Below are 20,663 nucleotides of genomic sequence, written 5' to 3' on the forward strand. Positions count from 1 at the left end.
TATCTGGGGGGAACAGAAAGTGATAGTTTTCATGTGTTTATCTTGTAACTATTACTTTTTCTTTTTTTTTTAAAGACTGCATTGTAGCTATAGAAAAACTTCAAAAATGACTAAAATGCAAATAAGAACTTTAGGTGTTGGTTCATGCTCCATCTTTAATATTCCTCAACCCACAGTATATGTCTGCTAAAGCTAATTGGAAACAATATTTATTGTTAAATGTCTGCACTGACTTCATCCCTATTTGCTTGAAGGGAAATTGCACTCGCTTTCATGCTAAACTGCTGGCGAATTGCCTGCTCAGCCTCCTCAAAGATAAATGACTGTGTCATAATAGCTGGTTGAGCCCAGGTGTCTGTTTTCTCCCTGTCGACCAGCCAAGTGATGAGTATCCATGTAAACCAGTCTCATGGTTGTCATCCAACATGGCTACCTACCTTCCACCCACTAATTGTCTGGTTCCCACAGTTCTGCCTGCTTTCACAGTCTCCAAAAGATCCCCTTGCTCAGACTCATCTATCAGCCAGTGACCTTGTCAGAGAGCATTGCATGAGTAACTTCCCTATTTCTCTAGGTGGAGCAAATTGCTTGTTAATTACTTATAAGCTGACCCATCCTCCCTTAAAAAAGGTAAAAACACATACAGTTAACAAATAAAACATTAAAGTCAAAGTCTTAAGTATGAATAAGTCTAAGGCCAAAGTGTTGCATGGCATATAAAATCCTATGGGGCCAATCTGATGGGCTTTTGTTGTTCATAAATGCAGGCAAGAAATGTATAATAAATCACTTTGATGACCTCTGGGTTTTTATTTATTTATTTCACAATAACCAGTTTACTAGCACAGAAACTAGTAAACTGGTTATTTTATTTTAATTACCTTTTCTGCTTCGTACTAAAGTTATTTTGGTTTGAAATTTGTCTTTAATCCTCTTTAGATAGTTTTTTAAAAAGTCCTAAGGCTAAAAAAGTGCTGATTAGGTTAAATTCAACATAATTGTAAGGGCAACTAGTAATTGTGGTTAAGTCTACAGGAAATGGCTATACAATAAGCCTGTGTAATGTCCTTTGCAGTTTTGTGTGTTTCATTTTCACGCTCTGAATACATGTTTGATGAGCAGTCTCATCAAGCTGAATGCCTGTTTATTCTTGTGATCACTTATCTCCTCTTCAAGCAGATAATCAATCATGCACTGCAGCTAATGTCACACCGCTGCACTTGTGAAAAAATAATTTTAGTTCACATAGAATTTCTGGTGATCGGCTGTGTTGTGTACACCTTCTAGATGGGTGAAAAAAAGTCTTTAGATCACCAGAAAGAAAAAAAAATCAAATACCATTATTATCTTACCACTGTTATCGCACATAATGCTCCGCTTTATATCACACTGAGGATCACAGCAATCAATCAGTGTGAGTTTGCATTTGTGGTTTTGAGTTATCTGAAGTTGCTAATCCCTCAATGTGGAATTTGTGTGCTCTGTTTCAACCTAATGGCATCAGCAGGGAATAAAAGCTGCTGTTTTCCAGGAATTCTGGCGTTCCTGTCTAGATAGATTGAGTCACTACACTAGAACTGTGGCTCTGTCGATGATGGAATGGCCTCTTGTCATCAGAGAGTGTTTATATTACACACTCTCACAGGCTAGTAGGGGCAATAAGAGTTTAAAAGTCACAGACACAGTCGAAAAAAAAAATCAAATGTGTTTCCACCGGGGATACATTGTGCAATGTCTGGCGTGAAGCTATAGATGCCAGAGCTCAGAAATACTAATTAGAGCGATGTTCAACTACGTGACCCTGTAACTGCAAGATTCTGTTTAGACTGTTTCATCAGTGCTGATAAATGCAATGGTGAAGACAGAGAACAGACAACCGTTAAAACTTTCACAGTAATGAATGTAACTGACAAAAAAAAGCAGAATTGTGTTTTTTTCTTTTTCCAGAAATTATTTAGGGTTTTCAGTTCAATTCAATTCAGCTTTATTTATATCTTGCCAAATCATAACAACGGAGTCGGGGCAAGGTGCTTTATACTGTACGGGAAAGATCCTACAGTATTCTGGAGAAAACCACAACCATCAATCAGCCTCCCTGTGACAAGCACTTTGTGACGGTGGGAAAGAAAAAATCCCTTTTAAGAGGAAGGAACATCTAGCAAACTGGTTGGGTAGAAGGTGGGGGAGGGGCTGAAAGAGAAAAGAAAAGAGGACAGGGAGACAGGACAAGACACGGAGTAATGAAGTAAGAAGACAAGTGAATGGCATGCGGCAGTGCTATACAAAGACTCGGGAATGGAAAAAAATTGAGTGGTGAAGATGTGCTGTTTACGTCACAGTGTATCACAGTGTTGAAACAAACAAACTTAGGTTGTTGTTTTCTTTTAATAGAGCAACAGACTTATTTTCCAGGCCAAACAACGATCGTGTCATGAACTAGCTGTGTGCAGGCAGATGAGGACCCAAATGCAAAACTCAAAGAGACAAAAGCTGAACTCAAAATCTCTGCTTTATTGCAGGCTTCACAAAGAAACAGAACTAAACTGGGAATGCTAAATTGAGGACCGAGGGAACACAGAAAAAGGCACACAGGTTCAGGGAAGAGATGTTGACAACGCGACACTGAACTGAAGGAGATGTGGACATAAATACACAGAGGGTTAATGAGGGAAGTGGGAGCACACGGGGAACATAGGTGACACTGATAACCATAACAAGACATGGCAGGAGCAAACACAACACTGATGGGAGACCATCAAAGTAAAACAGGAAGCACACAGAGGCAGACCAGGGGGAGAGAGAGAGCACGGGGAGAGCACAGACATAACGGGTTGGGGTAAACAAGGAATAAAACACAAGGAGGGGAAACAAGGACTCACAGATACACAGAGGGGGCACACAGGGGGTAAAGTCACGAGGGGAAATCAAATAAGCAACATCTTAACAGAACAACCTAGGAACCATGGCATAAACAAAGAACAAAATACAAAAACACATGAAAACTAAGAATGCTGGGTCAACATGACCCAGGATCATGACAGATCGTCTACATTAGGACATCAACTTCCATGCTTATGAGTTATTTGCATTTTGGCCTGTGTTTTTGTTTATAGTAGGGAGTCAAACTGTTATTTTCAACATTTACATGTATGTAAAAATCATTTTAGCTCAGCTGAGCACTAAAAAAAAATCTGAGAAAATGAGTAGAAACTCTGAAAAAGGGCCAGGTGAATGACAAATAACGACAAATAAAACAGGTGTTTTTGTGTTTTTCCACTAAGGTTTACTAAACTAGAGTAAAACATTGCTGCTGTTCCTCTTCTGCTTCTGCTTTCAGGATTTTGATAGTCAGCAGATTTCTGTAAACCAATATCAATATAATAATATACAAAAGCTTTATTATATGTTTGTATCAGGACTGAGAAAATTGCAGCAAATCGGTATTTCCTTACAACCATGTGTCAGAGTTCACGGTCTCATTTTGTGCTGATTGCGGTAACTTGTATGTTTTCCCATCACTGTTCGCATATCTCATAGTTATCCTGTAAACATTTCCTCACCTACCTTCAGAATGAGCCTCGAGGGTATGACAACGGTCTCTAACCGCTACAGATATCTTAAAATGTTTTCTGATGACTGTGTAAGCCTCAGCCACAGCTGCTAGGGTGCGACCGCGTGGAAGAGGTTGTGAATTACTGTAAAGAACCGATAAAGACTGACCTTGATCTTGACACACACCCATCTGCTAGGATGAGACATCACTGAGGAAAACTCACTAGTGCGGCACTGACATATGAAATGAGTGTAAAATAATAATTTACACTTTCCAAATGAGAAGTTCCTCAGAATTCAAAGTTGGTTTCTTAACTTCTATAAATAATAATAATAATAATAAAAATGATTATTCTCATTTCAGATTGCGGGTTAATGATGATGATGATGCGTCATATGCTTATGCTTGTACTTATACATTCCCATAAAGTGACACAAACCACTCTTAACAGAATTTTAACCTTCTGAGTCACAGATATGTCCCAGAGTGAGATGTAGGTCATGTAGTCATCTTATGGCCAGACGTTTTAATCAATGCTTTATGCAAGGTCAGTATCATTATCTTTGGTGGCTTGCACAAGGATCATTTACCTTTTTAAAGTAGAGATTACAAATACAAGCATGTGAATAAAGTGCCTTTATTTATAGTTGTTCTTTAACAGATCACCGAGAGTAGCAACAAAACAATTCAAACTCTTCTTGAGTTCTTGGCTGTAGCTCAGGTGGCAGAGCGAGGAAATGTTTACAGGATAACTATGAGCCACTAATCAGAAGGTCGGTGGTTCGATCCCAGGCTGCCTCCTGGCTGCATGCCAAATATCCTTGGGCAAGATACTAACCCCATGTTTGCCTACTGGTGGTGGTCAGAGGGCCCGGTGGCGCCAGTGTCCGGCAGCCTTGCCTCTGTCAGTGCACCCCAGGGCAGCTGTGGCTACAATGTAGCTTGCCATCGCCAGTGTGTGAATTGGTGAATGACTGAATGTAGTGTGAAGCGCTTTGGGGTCCTTAGGGACTAGAAAAAAGCTATACAAATGCAGGCCATTTACCATTCTTGTCGTTGGATATCATTAAAAATGTTTTTTTTTCTTTCTGTGCCTTAATACTTCATTGTCCCACAACTCGTAAAGAAAATGCAGACTAACATGTTGTAATGAACAAGGGTGCTGACATTTGTTACTGTTTGTTAATCACACATATACCACCCTGTTTCTTGTTGGTGGATGACGTGTTATTCTGCTGCTTAAAATAGCTAAAAGCTAAAAACTGCAGTGCTCAATTTGCTGATTGTTTCATTTCCTTTTACAATTAATTCATGTATTTGTGTCTTTACTAGTGGAGTCGTGTAATGAGAAAAAGACTAGTGCAATGATCTTTGTAATTTATTGACTTTATTGAGATTAATAAAGCTTTCAGAAATGCATTTTAAAGACATTGTTTTTTTGAAAGCATTTATCTTGGTTGACATGAATTTTGTTAGATATACTTGTTAAGCTGCTTATTAATGCAAATATCTAATGAGCCAACCACATGGCAGCAACTCAATCATTTAAGCATGTGACATGGTCAAGATGACCTGCTAAAGTTCAAACTGGGAATCAGAATGAGGTCATTTAAGTGTGGTGCTGTTGTTGCTGACAGATGTGCTGGTCTGAGTACTTGAAAAGCTGCTGATCTACTGGAATTTTCCGCACAACAATGTCCAGGGTTTAAAGAGAATGTTCCAAAAAAGAGAAAATATCCAGTTAGCAATACTTCTCCGGCAAACATACATTGCTGATGAGCGAGAGGTCAGAGAAGTATGGCCAGACTGCTTTGAGCTGATAGATAAGCAACAGCGACTCAAATAACCACTTGTTAACCAAGATAGGAAGAAAAGGCGGGCTACAGCAGCAGAAAACAACATCGGCTGCTACTCCTGTTAGCTAAGAACGCTAAACTCACACTAAACTGAGGTTGCATTTCAAGCAGATTCACCAAAACTGGACAACAGAGGTTTGTAAAAACGTTGCCTTGTCTTACAAAATTTGTGCTCTTACATTCTGATGGTAGGGTCAGAATTTGGCGTAGGCAACATGAAAGTATGGCTGCATCCTGTTTTGTATCTGCAATTAAGGCTGTTGTAGGTGATGTTTTCTTGAGAGATTTCAGGCCATTTAGTACCAACCTAGCATCATTTAAACATATGAGTATTGTTGCTGCCCATGCCCATCCCTTTATCCCTGATGACAGTGTACAGTGAATGATACAATGCTCTCATAAAGCTCAGATCATCTGAAACTGGTTTCTTGAGTTTGAAAGTGAGTTCATTGTACTCAAATGACTTCCACAGTCACCAGATCTGAGTCTAATAAAGCACCTTTGGGATGTGGTGGAATGAGAGATTTGCATCATGGATGTGCAGCTGACAAATCTGCAGCAACTGTCATGTGAATATGGACCAAGATTGCTGAAGAATGCTTCCAACACCTTGTTGAATCCATGCCACGAATAATTTAGGCAGTTCTGGTGACAAAAGGGGGGTTGAGCCCCTATTGTAACTATCAAGCTGTACTTAACAAAGTGGGAAGTGAGTGGATTTCCTTTTTGCATTTCACACAGGCTCACCTACTGAAACTTTTCAAATGAATAAAAATGGCCAATAAGAAGAAACCAGTGGGTGTTTAAAACATCACTGGACAAGTGTTGAGGCTGACACATGACCTGTAGAAACGCACATTCTCCCACAAACCTTTCTTCTCTTTTTCTTATCTCCAGTCTGATATACCACGCTTTGAAGAGTGCTTGGAGTTGATATGGGATAATTAAAACAAGTGTACAAGCTTTATAAAACATAGCTTGGTTTTATCTTTAAGAAGAAAAAATAATAATTTGAGGTAAGGAACAAACAGTTCCATGTGTACCCTTCCTGTTTAACAGAAACCAGCATATTTAGAAATAAGCAGGCATTTGGGTTTTTCTGTGCCACTCTCAGCACATCAAACTAACACCTGCTGCTCTTTGGCATTTCTCTGCTGCTGTTAAATGCTATAACAAAGCTACTGCACTGCTGATTACTAATGTTTCAAAAATGTTAATAAATCATTTTAAATCAGCAGTGCTCTTGTTTTGAAAAAACAGAAACTGCCTTGTAACCTATGTTCAGATCCAATAGCTTGAACGCAGATGTTTATTAAAATGGAAAAAGTAATTTTTTTTGCATCTGTCCTGCCAGGTCAAATATCTCTGTAGTTTATCATGCATCTCTCTGGCTTCTCAAATTCCCCCTTAGTCATCGTGCTGTAGAAAGTTCCAGTCTTGTGTATTTCTTGTTAGGGGTCAGAGGCAGTATTGACCATTTCCTTTCTACTGCACAGTAATGTTGTTTTAAACCCTGAGTTAACCATAGATCGATCTGAAGAATGGGTGTATTTGGGGACTGCCATTTGTCATAAGGCTTGAAAGGGTTGTTTTCTCCCGACCCTGTCACCTTTGATGAATTCCCGTTAAAGGCTCCACTCTGGAAGGCACGGCCAGCATTTGCCTTGGCTCAGACACACTGCATTTCCTCCTCTTTCTCTTTCTAAGTTTGACAAGATACTTTTAATTGTTCCACAACCTTTTGTCCATAAAGGACATCATTTTAGTTTCTGTTTGTTTGTGATGGGCGGACCACACAAGGTTTTTTAAAAACTGCATTGGGAGAAATTAATTTTCTTCGCTTCTATTTTCAAATCTGCGATGTGGACATCCTCTAAATGTCAGCGTGTTCCTCAGGGATGTGGGGCTGCCTTTGCACTTGTTTATTTCCAAGAATAGAGCAAGTCGGAAAACTCTTAATCTTCTCCATGTCCGCAAACCACCCAGATGAATCTGTGCTTTAAATTTTAAGGGCATCGTAAGGTTATGACCACTGTAGGGGATTTCATCAGATACGGTCAATAAATTCCAGGAATATTTCAGAAAGCAGCAATTCAAAGTACTTACTATGAGTACTGAAAGACGCATCACTGTAATTTTGCAACAATGACTGACAATTGTCTCTGTAATGCTACTGCAGCAGTTTGTCGGGTTATTTCATCACTCAAAGCAGCTTGTCACCTCTTTCCTTCACTGTTTCCTTCTCTTTCTGTTTCCCATTTCAAAAGTAACTAACCCACCACTTCTTTTTAAGTTCATTCTGGGGTCAATAACATTTACTGGTTTCTTGAATTACATTGGAGAAAGTGATGAAAGAAACTGGTTAACACTCTTACCATGTCTCACACTAATTCACTGATGGACAATTTATCCACAGTATTGTGGTCTGAATCGTAAAGTTATCCAATTTGGCATCGGTTCAGAGTTAAAGTAATTGGAAGTGACAGACTACTTAAGGCTTTTGCTCTTTTTGCTCTCATTCATGTCCCCAGGAGGAAAAGAACAAACATTATACACAGAGTATGAGCATATTACCCACACGCTCTGGGCTATAAGAGAAATAGTACGTTTTGTGTTTTAGATCCCAGTTTTCTCAGTCGATAGGCATGGTGAGGGCAGACAGTTTTTGCACATAATCCATGTTTCAAGATTTCTAACATGAACCTCATTAATCCAATACCAAATCACTTTTTTTTAATAATATTGCATTTTAAACAAATGCTAAAAACGATACAAGCACTTTTTTAGCTTGATGATTACCATGGTCTTATCTCAGGCCAGCTATGATTGATTGTTATACTGCACTGCTTATAGCACATATTGTGATTCTTTCAAGCTTTTAAAGAAAAGAAGGAGGAACCCGAGTGCTGATCGCACAAATACTGTAATGTTAAAAGATCCAAAGCAGCTGTCTTGGTTTTTATAGGCATATTGAAGTTACTGCATTCCTGTGCAGTTCCTCTGAGTTAAGCTAGAGTTAAGGTCAAAACCCAATCTTTAACGTGCTCATACACACACAGATACACATGTGTGCGCACACACACACACACCCTCTCTTCTAATAAATAATTATCCTTCAGTGTGATGTGGCTTTGGTCCAAGGCCCTGGAGTTTATGTGTGCTGCTTTTAGTAAAAAACAGTACCATATCCAAAATGGAAACATTCTGGCCATATTTTATGCATTTTTGTTTTTACCATTTTTACATTTTGAGCAATTACTGTTTCACCTGTAATTTTTATTCAGTCTAGTGCAGTGTTTTTGCAAGCAGCTGTCTTGCTGCTCGCTAAAGTGTTGCTTCATCCAGTAAGTAGAAATTTTGAAAGTGTATATTTCTGAAAACAAATGAGTCAGAGTCAGAGTCATAGGAGTCCAGAACGATAAGCATTTGTAAGAATGGCTCAGGTGACCAGTGCACTGACTAACATTTTCATTTTGCTGTTTTTGAACACATGTTTGAAAACATTTTTTATTTTCAAATTGTATTTGTAGTTGCTCAGGTTTCTAGTTTGTTCTGCATCCTGAACACTGGACATGTAACACTGACTCCCTCTTTCGTGCACATGTACGCGCAATCGATGGGAAATGCTTAAACTTGAACAAAGAAGGAAGAACAACATCCTCTAATCTAAATGTGACATTAGTTAGAATCTACTCAGAAGTGCAGTCTGTAAAAACAATAAAAAGATTTGCAGTCTCAGCTGGCTGGGGAAAAGCAAGGGAGTCATCCTCTTCTCATCCTCTCTTGCTCCTCCCCTTCTTCAGTGAGTTATTCAGTATTTGAGCCTTCAAGAGAATAAGGAAAGCCAGACATTATAGAGACAGAGGAACAAGGAACTGTTTATCTCACAGGCTCCCACTTCAAATCCACAGCAGGTACCCAGGGAGCCTGAAATTTGGCATCCAGATTTTGTTCAACAGTCAGTTATTTCCATTATTCACGTTCTCACAAAAGATTGGAAACATGGCTCCTCTAGCGCATTGTGACCACTGATGTCTGTTTCTGCAGAAGTATTTCCTTCATGCTTCTTGTTTCTTCAGATATTGTTTTTGTTACACTCTTAAGAGTTCATTAATGTTACTGTGATTTCTTAGTTGTACCTTCTTTTGGAATACGATCACTACTTTTTTGGACTGGATTTTCTTGAACCTCCTTCGCTAATGTTGACTGAACCGTGTGGAACCATGTCACTGGGCTCAGATGTTCGCGATCTGACCCTTTTACAACCTGCGCCTCCTGTGCCATCCTTACCAGGAGCTGGTGGCGGCTGTGGGATGTCTGTTGGCGGGGGCCCGTGGACCCAGATGCTGGACCTCCACCCTGGCTCTCCATACAGCTCCCTGCCCTCCCACCATTCCCTCATCAAGCAGGAGCCTGGCTGGGGCACCGCTGATCCGATAGAGGACCCTCACTGTGGACTTGGGGCCTTCACAGTGCATTTCACTGGCCAATTTACAGGCTCGGGCCCCTGTCGGACCGGGGCCTTTGGAGAACCACCTTCAAACCAGCCAAGAATGTTTCCCAATGGAACCTACCTGCCCAGCTGTGTGGACAGCCCTCCTACACCTAGGAATCAGGGTAAGCATTCTTACTGCTAATCCCTTCTGTGATACCATCAGTCAATAAAATGTTTTTTTAGAGACAGCATCGTTCTATACTGCCATTAAATGTGCTCTTGATGTTTAAGAGGGTTGTCAGTAATGTTGTGTCTGAGGAGCATGTCATGTTCTTTACTAGGTCATTTCAAATCACAACAAGTCCTTTGGCATCATCATTATTATTACCTCTCAGTTTTGGGTTTAATTAACACAGTATTGCATGTATACTTATCACATAAAAAGTGTAAGTATAAAAAGTCCTTTGACTTCAGCTGCTGTTTGAGCAACTTTTTATACAAAACAGAAGATTAATTTGGTTCTTATCTGGAATCATAATTAAAAATGAAACTACATAAATTTTGTTTCAATGTTTCTATACAGGAGATAAGACACATCTGCCACTGTCATAAACAATTCTTGCATTTGCTATCTGCTGGGGTACATTTAACTTACATGTTTGCCTGCTGCTTTCAGAGGAAGTATGCATGGCAGTGAGACTTCTTTGCCCAGCGCAAAGTAGTTTTTGATGAAGTGATAAAACAGTTCAGAGTTGTTTTCTGCACGTTGCAGGAATCAGGGAGTTTGTGAGTCATTTTTCTTAGAAATTTACTGACATCCCTTTTGGGCCTGACACTGGGTATCACAAACTGTCCATAATGTGTTTGTAAAATAAACATCACATTCACTTTCCTTGTGATTGTACAATACTTGTGTGCTATGGCAGAATACATTAAAATAGTTGCACCATTTTCGTTACATGTTTCTTTCCCCGTCAAATAACTAAAATGATACTCTTTAAAATTTTCTCTCCCCTTCTATTTTTATTTTTATTTTTACAAAGCATATGCTACAGTAGCTCACATCAGTCCATCTGTGGTGTGTCTGCCAAATTTCTTTTTCCACCTGCCATAAATAATGCAACCTGAAAGCCAAAGATAGATGGGGGGAAAAAGAATATGTTACAAGGAAAGAGGATTTAGTAGTGCGATGAATGTCTCCCTGCGGTAAGCCTGCCAGGGACTAAGAGCTACTATCAAGGGGATATAGATAACTGACCAGATACTGAAGACTTTGCAAGCTTCAGAATGTTGCAGTGATGTTTGAGATGATGATCTAATGACTCGAGCAGGCAAATAGGCTCATTTTATTTCCATCACCTCTCTTTTTTGTTGTTTTTGTTTTTCTCTCAGGTTACGGAGCAGTCGGTTTAGACAGCAATCCCAGTTACGGTCACACGCCGTCTCACCACACTCCTCAGCTCTCCAGCCTGTCATTCAAACACGAGGAGACACTGTCACCGCCAAACAGCATAGGTAACTCTTTACGCCCCGACGCCTTTTCACTTGATCTGCAGACTGGAAGGCTGTCGTGTCACAGCAAGGTTATATAAGTAACCCATCATTTTTCATATCACAACAGAACCGCTATTATCCATTTCCCTTCATCTCTCCCCATCTCTGTCTGCACACATATTCATATACGCAGACATACATAAACACACTCTCCCCCTTGCTCTTCAAGCATACAAAAGGTTAATGATTCTGGAAATTATAACTTGAGGAAATGGCTTTATGCGACTCTGTTGGAATGTCAAAAACTGTCTAGGGACCAATATACTATGTGAACCTGAAAAGGACCAGTGGTTCTCAACGACCTGTTCTCCATTCTGTTATTTGTTCTCTCTTGCCGTTCATGCCTGTGTCTTTGAAATGAACTCATATTTGTTTTACGTGTGTCTGGAAAAATGATTCAATATAATATCAGTGGTTTAGAAGCATTTATATCGCAAGTGGAACAGTGATGTATTGTATGGAATATATAGTTTTAACCAAAAACCACTAAAATTAACAATGTGTTCAGTGTTTTCTGTTTTTTTCTATGTATTCACAGTTTCATGATCTTTTCTAGACTACCAGCTTTTCATTTTAAAAAAGCATATTATTTTAAAAACTGAAAATGAAATTGATGCATCCATATTTTAAACCAGCCTTTGTATTTTTTTTTCATTTGATTTAGTTGACCAGCAATTTCCTGCGCCTAATCCTATGTTCGGCTGCCATAATCCTTCAGACTCTTGTCCGAGCAGCCAAGCGTTGCTGCTGCGAAATTACAACAGGTACAATAATTTATCCCTGTATGAGTTTGTTTTTGCTTTATTTCCCCTTTTTTCTGGTCCTCAGTCATCAGTTAATGTCAGATTCTTTCCACTGACACCATATGCAGCTTGCTCACTTGCTGGTAATTTTTAGAAGTGTGAACTCTCCCTGATCCCACATTAAGCCCCGTGTTTGCCTCTACAGTGTCTGGGTTGTGAATCCTAATTTGTTCTGAGGTTAAGTGCTGCCCACTGGTGCTCAGCAGGCCAAAACAAACACTTAAGTGATCTACTGCTGATGTGTCTCAGTCCACCCTTAGGAAAAATGAAGAGAAAAGTAAAAAGGAGAAATGTTAAGTGAAAGTGAGAGTTGCGGAGAAGCTGCCACTGAAAATCTGCTTATTTGAATCTGTAGACGTGTTTCTCACTTTTGGATGGAAAACATCTCAAAGGGTAAATTAGGATGAAATTCTTCAAATGCCGGCCTGCGATGTTGTTGAAGAAAAGGAACATGTACAACTCAAATACTGGGACGGCAGCTGATAAGAACGGGGAAGACTGCACTGTTGTTAGAGCTATTGCATGAACTGGAAACCCTCAAACAAACACGCACATGGGTGCACGCGCTCATACACATGGTGTATATATGTCAGATATCAGTGAGTCTTTGCACAGTTTTACATAGTTCAGAACTGATTAGTGAGCCATCGCAATCCTTCCCTCAAGGACTTCTGAAGGAATGTGGTCCAGAATTCCCCTGAAAGTGTTTCCCGCCATTAATGATACCGAGGACAGAGTGATGTCATCCACGGGTCCAGGGTGTACTAGGCACAGAGGCTCTCACCCCCACAATGAGTGCACAATCCCATCTTCAAGTGTGCGAGTTTGTGTGCTGTGTTTGTGTGTATCTGTGTGAAGTAGTGTGATCTGCCAAGGTAAAGAATGGCTCAGTGCCTGTGTCTTTTAATGAGGCCAGTGAGGAGTGTGGTGGGTGGACAGCATGTGTTAATAAGTGAACCATTTGGACTTCCCCTGAATGAAACATCTTCATTTTATGTACAAGGGAAGAAAACTGTCAGGAGGAATTCACAGTTGTCTGTAATTATTAATTTCAAGGTTATTTCCAAAAAAGTAACCAAATAATAAATTTAAAAAAAAACCTGAACATAGCCTATAAATTACTTTCCCCCACTTTCCTAACTCTGCTGTAAGTGCAGTGTTAACCCTGTTAATGCCGTACGCTGTATGTTTTACTCAGTGATAACCTGTACCAAATGGCATCTCAGCTGGAGTGTGTAACATGGAACCAAATGAACTCCCTGGCATCATCTATAAAGAGGTGAGACTTTGTCGCTTTTTATTATTTTCAACACCATATGGTGCAGTTTTTAGTCTTCACTGGTGCTTTGTTTATGTGCAGTCTTTCACTTCTAATGCATGTTCTAAATACTGAGTTGAGTATTTGAAGGTTTTCTGGTTTAGGCTACTATAAAGTAAGTAAAGTAAAGTACTAAAAAGAAGAAAAAAGAAGGAAAACAGAAAGAAGGGGCCATTTGTGCTAAAGAATGTGAGACAAAGCTTTCCTTGCTCAAAAAATAAAAAAAAGTCTCAGATGAAGTTTATGTAGGATCCCGTCACCTAAATTTACAAGCTGAGTGAGAAAATATATCTTGAAGGCCCTGGATATATTGTTAGAGGCAGGCATGTTTAAGGATTGTTTGGAAGAGAAGAGGAGAAAGGCTTTTGTTCAAGTTGGAAATCCCTCAGGAAACATGGCATTTATCTCCTACCTACTTCACTGTTATAATTAACTTGTAATTTTGAAGAATATTTTGTTCCTACCTACCAGCGGCCATCCAACCAGCTATGACAGTGACCCCATAGCCCCACCTCCACCCATGCTTGTCAGCACCCAGTACCACATACACACCCACGGCGTCTTCAGAGGACTTCAGGTTAGTGAGATTTGGTCACACATATGAACAAAGACAGAAAGTGAACTTCCTCAGTGTAAATCCTTCTCCTTTCTTCTTAAAGGATGTCAGACGGGTATCTGGTATCACTTCCCCTGTTGCGAAGACTTCAGAGGCCAGTGAGAAGAGACCGTTTGTGTGCGCTTATCCGGGCTGCAGCAAGAGATACTTCAAACTGTCCCATCTGCAGATGCATGGCCGCAAACACACAGGTGGAGGCTGATTAGAACATCTGTACTCATTTGTCCTGCCCGCTTTGAAATGTGACGACTTTAGGCTTCGATGATGACGGCTGGTTTGTATTGCAGGAGAGAAACCATACCAGTGTGATTTCACAGACTGTGGCCGCAGATTCTCTCGCTCGGACCAGTTAAAGAGACACCAGCGCAGACACACAGGTAGAGTGGTGTTAAGCTAGTATATCTAATCCCTCATTCCACTATAGATAGGTACATCAGGTTTCCTTTTTGGACAATACATTTAAAAAGTAATTACTTAAAGGATTTTGAATTTCCTGGTAGTGTGGAGGAGGCAGTTTTGAATGATTAATGAATATTTTTTGAAGAAGAGAGAAATGAGTCATTGTAATTAGTGTTTCATTATTTATAAAATCCTGGCTGCTGCCTTAATTCGCCTTTTAACTCTTTTTTCTTAAGCCTCTTACTGCTTTCTAAAAATATAGCAGCCATCATTATTGCTTCAAGACCCCGTAATGCATAAAACTATATAATTCAATCCAGGAACACAACAAAATAAATATTTAGAAATTAATTCACTACGAGAAACAAATAATTTTTCTATGTATTGTGATTTTGTATTTATTTAATTGATAATACTGAATGCTGCATAACCAGAGTGATCAATTATAATCCATGAATTCCCATATCTAGAATGAATCTAGAGTAAATTTGATCACATTTTCTTAATAGCAATTTTTAACCATTCTGACCCTCTTCTTACCATTTCCACACTCGTTCATGTTTCTGATGGTGCAACAACAATCATCATCTCTGCGTAGGAGTGAAGCCCTTTCAGTGTGAGACGTGTCAGAGAAAGTTTTCACGGTCAGATCATCTCAAGACACACACTCGGACTCATACAGGTAAAACAAGTGCGTATACCTTTATTTTCTACTTCTCCATTCGAATTGATTTACACACAATAAGTGCCTTCACTGAATTCACTCTAAAGCAATGCTTTCTTCTGTTTCCCCCCCTTTTTTTGCGTGTCCCCTCCTTGTCAGGTGAGAAGCCCTTTACATGCCGCTGGTCCAACTGTCAGAAGAAGTTTGCCCGCTCTGACGAGCTGGTGCGCCACCACAGCATGCACCAGAGGAACCTGACCAAGCTGCAGCCTGCCATCTGAGCAGCAAGAGGAGGAGGACAAAGAGGAATGTGACAGTATGTTGTGCCAGCTAGTAGAAAAAGATGCCTGGATCCTGGTCAGCGGTTATGGTGCTTTGCCAGACTTACCGAAGTGGCGAGCACAGCTGATGCCTGCGTCTACATCAAGACTCACAGATGATCCCGAAGGTCTTCAAGATGCACTTCAACTACTACTAGCAATAAAAGTGCCATTTTGAGAGGGTATAATGCACAGTAACGCTGAGCCAAGATTTTTGTTTTTAACTTCATGAGATGAGGAAAATGTTGACATACTATTTTGAATATTTTACGACACATGCACTGGCTTCTTCTTTTGTTTTTAAAATGGTCTCACCTCTTCAATATGTTGGACATTGTAAACTGGATTTAGAGCAATAAGAACAACTCCTCAGTGTTTGTCTGTTAAGTTGAACACAGAGAATCTTCGGTTGTGGGAATGTCGACATCTTTATCTTCCTAAAGTGTACATTAGACTGCCCAGATTGCTTTGTATATACTTCACATGGTGCATTTACTCACAATATATGGTGCCTTTTACATTCTTGTGCATTTATAAAATCTTGAGTCACATCAGTGCACGCTTGTGTTGGCGAGAGACAAAGGAGGTGTGGGTGTTGTCAGGTTAAGAGGCCACCTATGAGATGAGGTGGGGGTGTGAGGTGGGTGACAGACAGTAAAACAGCACCCCTCTGTGACTCTGACAGGGTGCAGATCTCACCCTCCTAAATCTCAAGCACACATCTTCATAACTAGGAACATCTGGAGCCCAATAAATCTCATTAGAAAAGACACATACCTCAGTGTCAGCAGGCTGCTCTCCACTGACTGCCCCCTTCTATGCAGGCTGGGCCCCAAAATGCACACATGCACACGCTTGAGTTCTTGCTGTACATAATAGCCTGAAGTTTAGAACAACACTTTACACCTTTTATCCACATGATGGCAGTGTCAACCTTTCTCGTCTTGCAAATGGAACTTGTACTCAGAGTTCTCGACTGTGACTGAATTCATATACTGTTTATATTTTACCACCTCAGCCTGAAGATGTCCAATTTATTCTTGCCCGTCGTCATGTTGAGTATCAGTACAGACTATATTTCGGTCCGTGAAATATACATGTTTTCAATAGAATGTGTGTTTTTTTCAGCTTATCTGCAAATCTAGAGGAAAGGCGATGGGATGATTCAGCTTCAGAGGGTGTGTTAATAAAATATGACTCAGTGTGGGCAGAAAGTGTTGTTGCATGGCTCATAGTATGTTTTAACTGTTATCAGTGTGCTCGCATATGGAAGGCACAGTGTACGTTTAAAGAAGACATTTATTCAACAGAAGCCTAAACAGGGTACAGTATGTACCTGCTCTTTTCATGGCAGCCCTTTTACACTTGACGAATTAACAAAGATTAAAATGCCTTTCTCCTACTTCAGGGTCACGGACGCCTCATTTGAAGTGCAGATTCAGGTTGTTTTCCAATTCCCATAATGGCAGGGAGGTAGTATCTCTGTGATGTTTTTTTCTGCTTCTTAATCCAGTGCACTTTGATTAAGAAGGGCTCGTCTTTGTTCTCTCTCAGCGGGGGTGTTGTGAATTGCTGGAAGATCAGACGGACAGAGTGAAAGACAGAGCTGAACATTTTACTCACTTCAGTTCACTCTTTACTGGATATTGGCAAGGCTTTCCGGAGCATGAGGTTCTGATGCTTTAAATGTCCTCAGTCTTTACTACCAATGACTATCACACTCACTCAGATCGTTGCCCTATACACTGATCTTCTGCATTTCTTTGCGGGCATGTGTATTACCCAAACAACACAATAAATGTATGCACTCAGTCCCATCCTGCCAAATGTTACCCCCAGTCTGAATGCATGAACACACACATAGGCGTACACACACTCGCTTGCGCACACGCCACCAGATGCCCCCTCAGCTGTACTGCTGGCAGTTTGCCTTTAAGGGGTGTCGGCATGGGTAATCTCAGGTGACGTACACCTGGTAAGGCACAGCCCAAGACATCTGTAGGACAGCAGGCCTGCTAGCTTCACAGTCTCCACAACCACATGCAATGTCCCGAAAAGGTTTCTATCAAAAGTAAAAGTTATTTAAATTCACTGTCACAAGGAAAGCAAAGGAAAAGGTGCATCTTTTTCATGATTTAGTTGTATGGAACAACAAGCTGTTTTTTGTGGTTGGTTTAAAAAGGAGTGGTCTTATTTTTCACTATGTCATTCGGTGAAGTCCCAGGTGCTTCCAACATCAGCATACATTTCCCGCTGCGTTTCTTTGGGCCAAAAGACGTTATTTAACCTCCAGGAACTGGAAAGGTCAGTGCACATGTAGCACACACAGGCTCTTAGGAGCCCCAAGGGATTGTTAACAAGGTCAACCCTCCAGAGAGACAACTCAGAAGGGTTACAAGGAGGCCCGCATGCAAAAACAATGCTGTGCCAACAGGAGGCGCTGTCAGGTAATGTTCACATGTTAAGTGAAGCATGCTGTTAGTTTTATTCCCAGACAGCTTTCTCCCCCTCCCTTCAGGCTAGCTCTCTGGTGCAGAGCTGCTGCTTCACAGTCTGAGGGGGTCTAGGGGTTCTTGGGGGTATTCCCTGTAGTAAAGCAGGGAGCCTGAGGGGCTCTGGTATGTAGGAGCTTTGGGAATGCAGAGGCCTTGGGGGGCCTGGAGCTCAGATGGGGCCTACAGGGTAAACTTTCTCACTCAGGGAGCAGAGATGGAGCAGATACAGAAAGACAGCGAGGGGAAAACACCTTGAGAGGAGTCTGTTAGACATGCAGGCAGCAGCCGGAAAGATCCCATGAGGGTACACAGACACGGGAACAAACACACACTTACATATACCCTAACCACAAACCAATATGTGGGACAGCAAGGAGAAGCAGATAGCACGTTTTATGTATTCACGTTCTCATCAGAAATTTCATCTTTTATCTTCCCATCATTTCTCCCTCCTGCTGTCTCTTCTGTGCCACGGGAAGATATTAACGTCTAACAGGATTAGATGTGTCTCTATCATGTGATCTAGAAGCTCACAAACCAACTCATGCCCCCTGGGGGAACAGTGGGATGGGAAAGACCTTGTCTCCCCTCTCCATCCCAAAGGTATCCAGATGCTGGGACATGGGGAGAGAAACCCACAGAAAGAGAGATGTCGACAAATGGAGCGAGAGAGTCATTTTGTCCAAAGATATCAAGTCTCACGGGGACAGCATTGTCTACACCCTCACTGTGATGAATTTCAAAACAACTCAACTGCGGGCCACTTTGCCCGCCTTTTAATTAAAACTTGAGAAGTTCCTCTCAGCGTATATCATGTGAGATATGCTGCAGCTTGCCAGAATGTGTGAGTGACTGAAGAAGCCATTTGAAATCTGTTTGAAACTGATTTTGAGTCTTCCTGACCTCAGTCCAAAGGGCTCCCATTTCTCCTGAGGCAGTTACAATTAGTTACCAACTCACTAAGTTTATGGTTCCTAAATTGAAATATATTGCTCTTTAAAGCCTTCTCTCTAATTGTGTAGTCATTAATTGCTGATTCCCTATCTACACTGTGTTGATGGGCACATAAAAACTCATGGTGATAGATGAGCGCAAGTGCAGTTCACAAAAAAAAAAAGTCAGGGTGTACGTCTTATTCTGTCTCACCACCACTAGGAGGAGTAAAGTCCTCGGATAATTCTCTTTGGTAAAAGAAAAGATACAAGAGTCATTGTCCATAAGTAGAAACAAATTTATTAGCCCACATTTACAATTAAATACAATCACATGAATTGGATGACAGACGTAATGGCCATTGCATGAGGGCAGTTCCCTCAAATCAGCCTAGACAGGAAGGAAAAAATATATTTCTGTAGTCATCTGGATGTTTGAAATGTTTTCACACACAAACGATTCCTCACATAAAGGCTGTTTGTACATATTAGCCTGAATAAGTCTGGTGGAAAAATCCTGAATACCTTTTTTTATTTTTTTTATTTTTGGCCAAAAAAAACATCAAATAAAGACATGCTGAATGTTTTACATAGTGGAAAGACTTAATTATGTGATTTAAGTGAGAATGAGGATGATTGGATGTTTTAATGTTCATTATGACAAATGGAGGGATCTGCTCTTTCAGTGAAATGTCCATTTCTGATGAGTTCTTCTAGAACAATGATTGTGGGAAATTTCATCTGGTGAGCAAGAAACTGAACAAAAAATTCTTTGTGATGCAGTGTTTAAAGTTCACAAGTAGGTGGTAATGCCTGGTACATTTCACTGTAGTTAATGTAAGCTAAGGTAAGTTCATGTTGACTGGACATTTTATATATGTATATTTTTTTTCATTAGTACATCTATCGACTACACAGCTTGTGTAACCAGGAAGTAGGTGTGATACTTGTATCAAACAATAAATAATCTTAAGAACAATGTTACTATTCTAAATGTTATGTATCTTTTTAACACCATCTTTGTTTACAGCAAATGTTTAGCCTAATAAGTACAGAAATTAATATATAATATTGTTTGAGCTGTCACATTAAGCCACGTATCATATATATATGAAAAAAATAGTTGGACTTTTTTCGCCTTTATGCCTGTTATTATATAATGGGCATAAAGCTTGTTATGAAAGCTTCAGAACGGGATGGGTCAGATGTCCCAAAGATCATTATAAACAACACCCTGGGTTATAAATCCCCAGGGTGGAAGGAACAAACACAGGACATAATAATAGACAAAGATGAGGGAGCGTACACTTGGATGAAAAATAGGGCATCGTGATTATGAGAGTCAGAGAGGAGCAGGGGAGCTAAGGGGGAATTGGATGCTATGCGTACTTCGTTATGGTGGCTGTTTAATTGTAGCAGTCATTTTGGCTTTGGAGCTGTTAATTGCTGATATGGAAATAGAAGTGTGCTATAAAAAAGCTCTTTAAGAGGAGATTGTTGGTGGACACTTGGAAATTGTATTGGATCAGAAGGGTGGGTGGGGGTGAGGTTGTAGACATTAATATGTTGCACTTTATGACCCTCCTCTCCCACTGTCTCCACCCTGTTTTCACCCAGAGGGCTCATTATTGTCAGAGGAGAGGAGCTGATCTACGCAGACACTCATATGAGAGCCGTCTGAAGGCATTAATGTGCACACACTCCCCCAGTGTGAATGA

At 40.4% G+C, this 20,663-nt stretch overlaps 1 protein-coding gene across 2 annotated transcripts; it reads left to right on the forward strand.

Moving 5' to 3' along the window:
* The first annotated feature begins 9,135 nt into the window (after window positions 1-9,135).
* wt1b (WT1 transcription factor b) lies at window positions 9,136-19,909 on the forward strand. 2 transcript variants are annotated; one of them, XM_085163790.1, is made up of 9 exons: window positions 9,136-10,026; window positions 11,237-11,359; window positions 12,063-12,162; window positions 13,400-13,480; window positions 13,991-14,096; window positions 14,179-14,326; window positions 14,423-14,512; window positions 15,133-15,216; window positions 15,358-19,909. In XM_085163790.1, exons 1-9 carry the CDS (start codon window positions 9,609-9,611, stop codon window positions 15,477-15,479), a joined length of 1,272 nt encoding a protein of 423 aa, XP_085019916.1. In that variant the 5' UTR covers window positions 9,136-9,608; the 3' UTR covers window positions 15,480-19,909. The 2 variants fall into 2 exon arrangements, with proteins under 2 accessions (XP_085019916.1, XP_085019908.1); XM_085163782.1 differs by having other exon boundaries at window positions 9,139-10,026; window positions 15,133-15,225.
* Window positions 19,910-20,663: the final 754 nt, after the last annotated feature.

The sequence above is a fragment of the Neolamprologus multifasciatus genome, chromosome 1, assembly GCF_963576455.1.
Source record: "Neolamprologus multifasciatus chromosome 1, fNeoMul1.2, whole genome shotgun sequence".
In the NCBI taxonomy this organism is placed as follows: Eukaryota; Metazoa; Chordata; class Actinopteri; order Cichliformes; family Cichlidae; genus Neolamprologus; species Neolamprologus multifasciatus.

Bases quoted from the DNA above. Each gene is read 5' to 3' on its own strand.
- wt1b (XM_085163782.1), top strand. From the start codon at position 9,609: ATGTTGACTGAACCGTGTGGAACCATGTCACTGGGCTCAGATGTTCGC. The intron at 10,027-11,236 runs GTAAGCATTCTT...TTTTTCTCTCAG, and splicing joins TCCTACACCTAGGAATCAGG to GTTACGGAGCAGTCGGTTTA. The intron at 13,481-13,990 runs GTGAGACTTTGT...CCTACCTACCAG, and splicing joins CTGGCATCATCTATAAAGAG to CGGCCATCCAACCAGCTATG.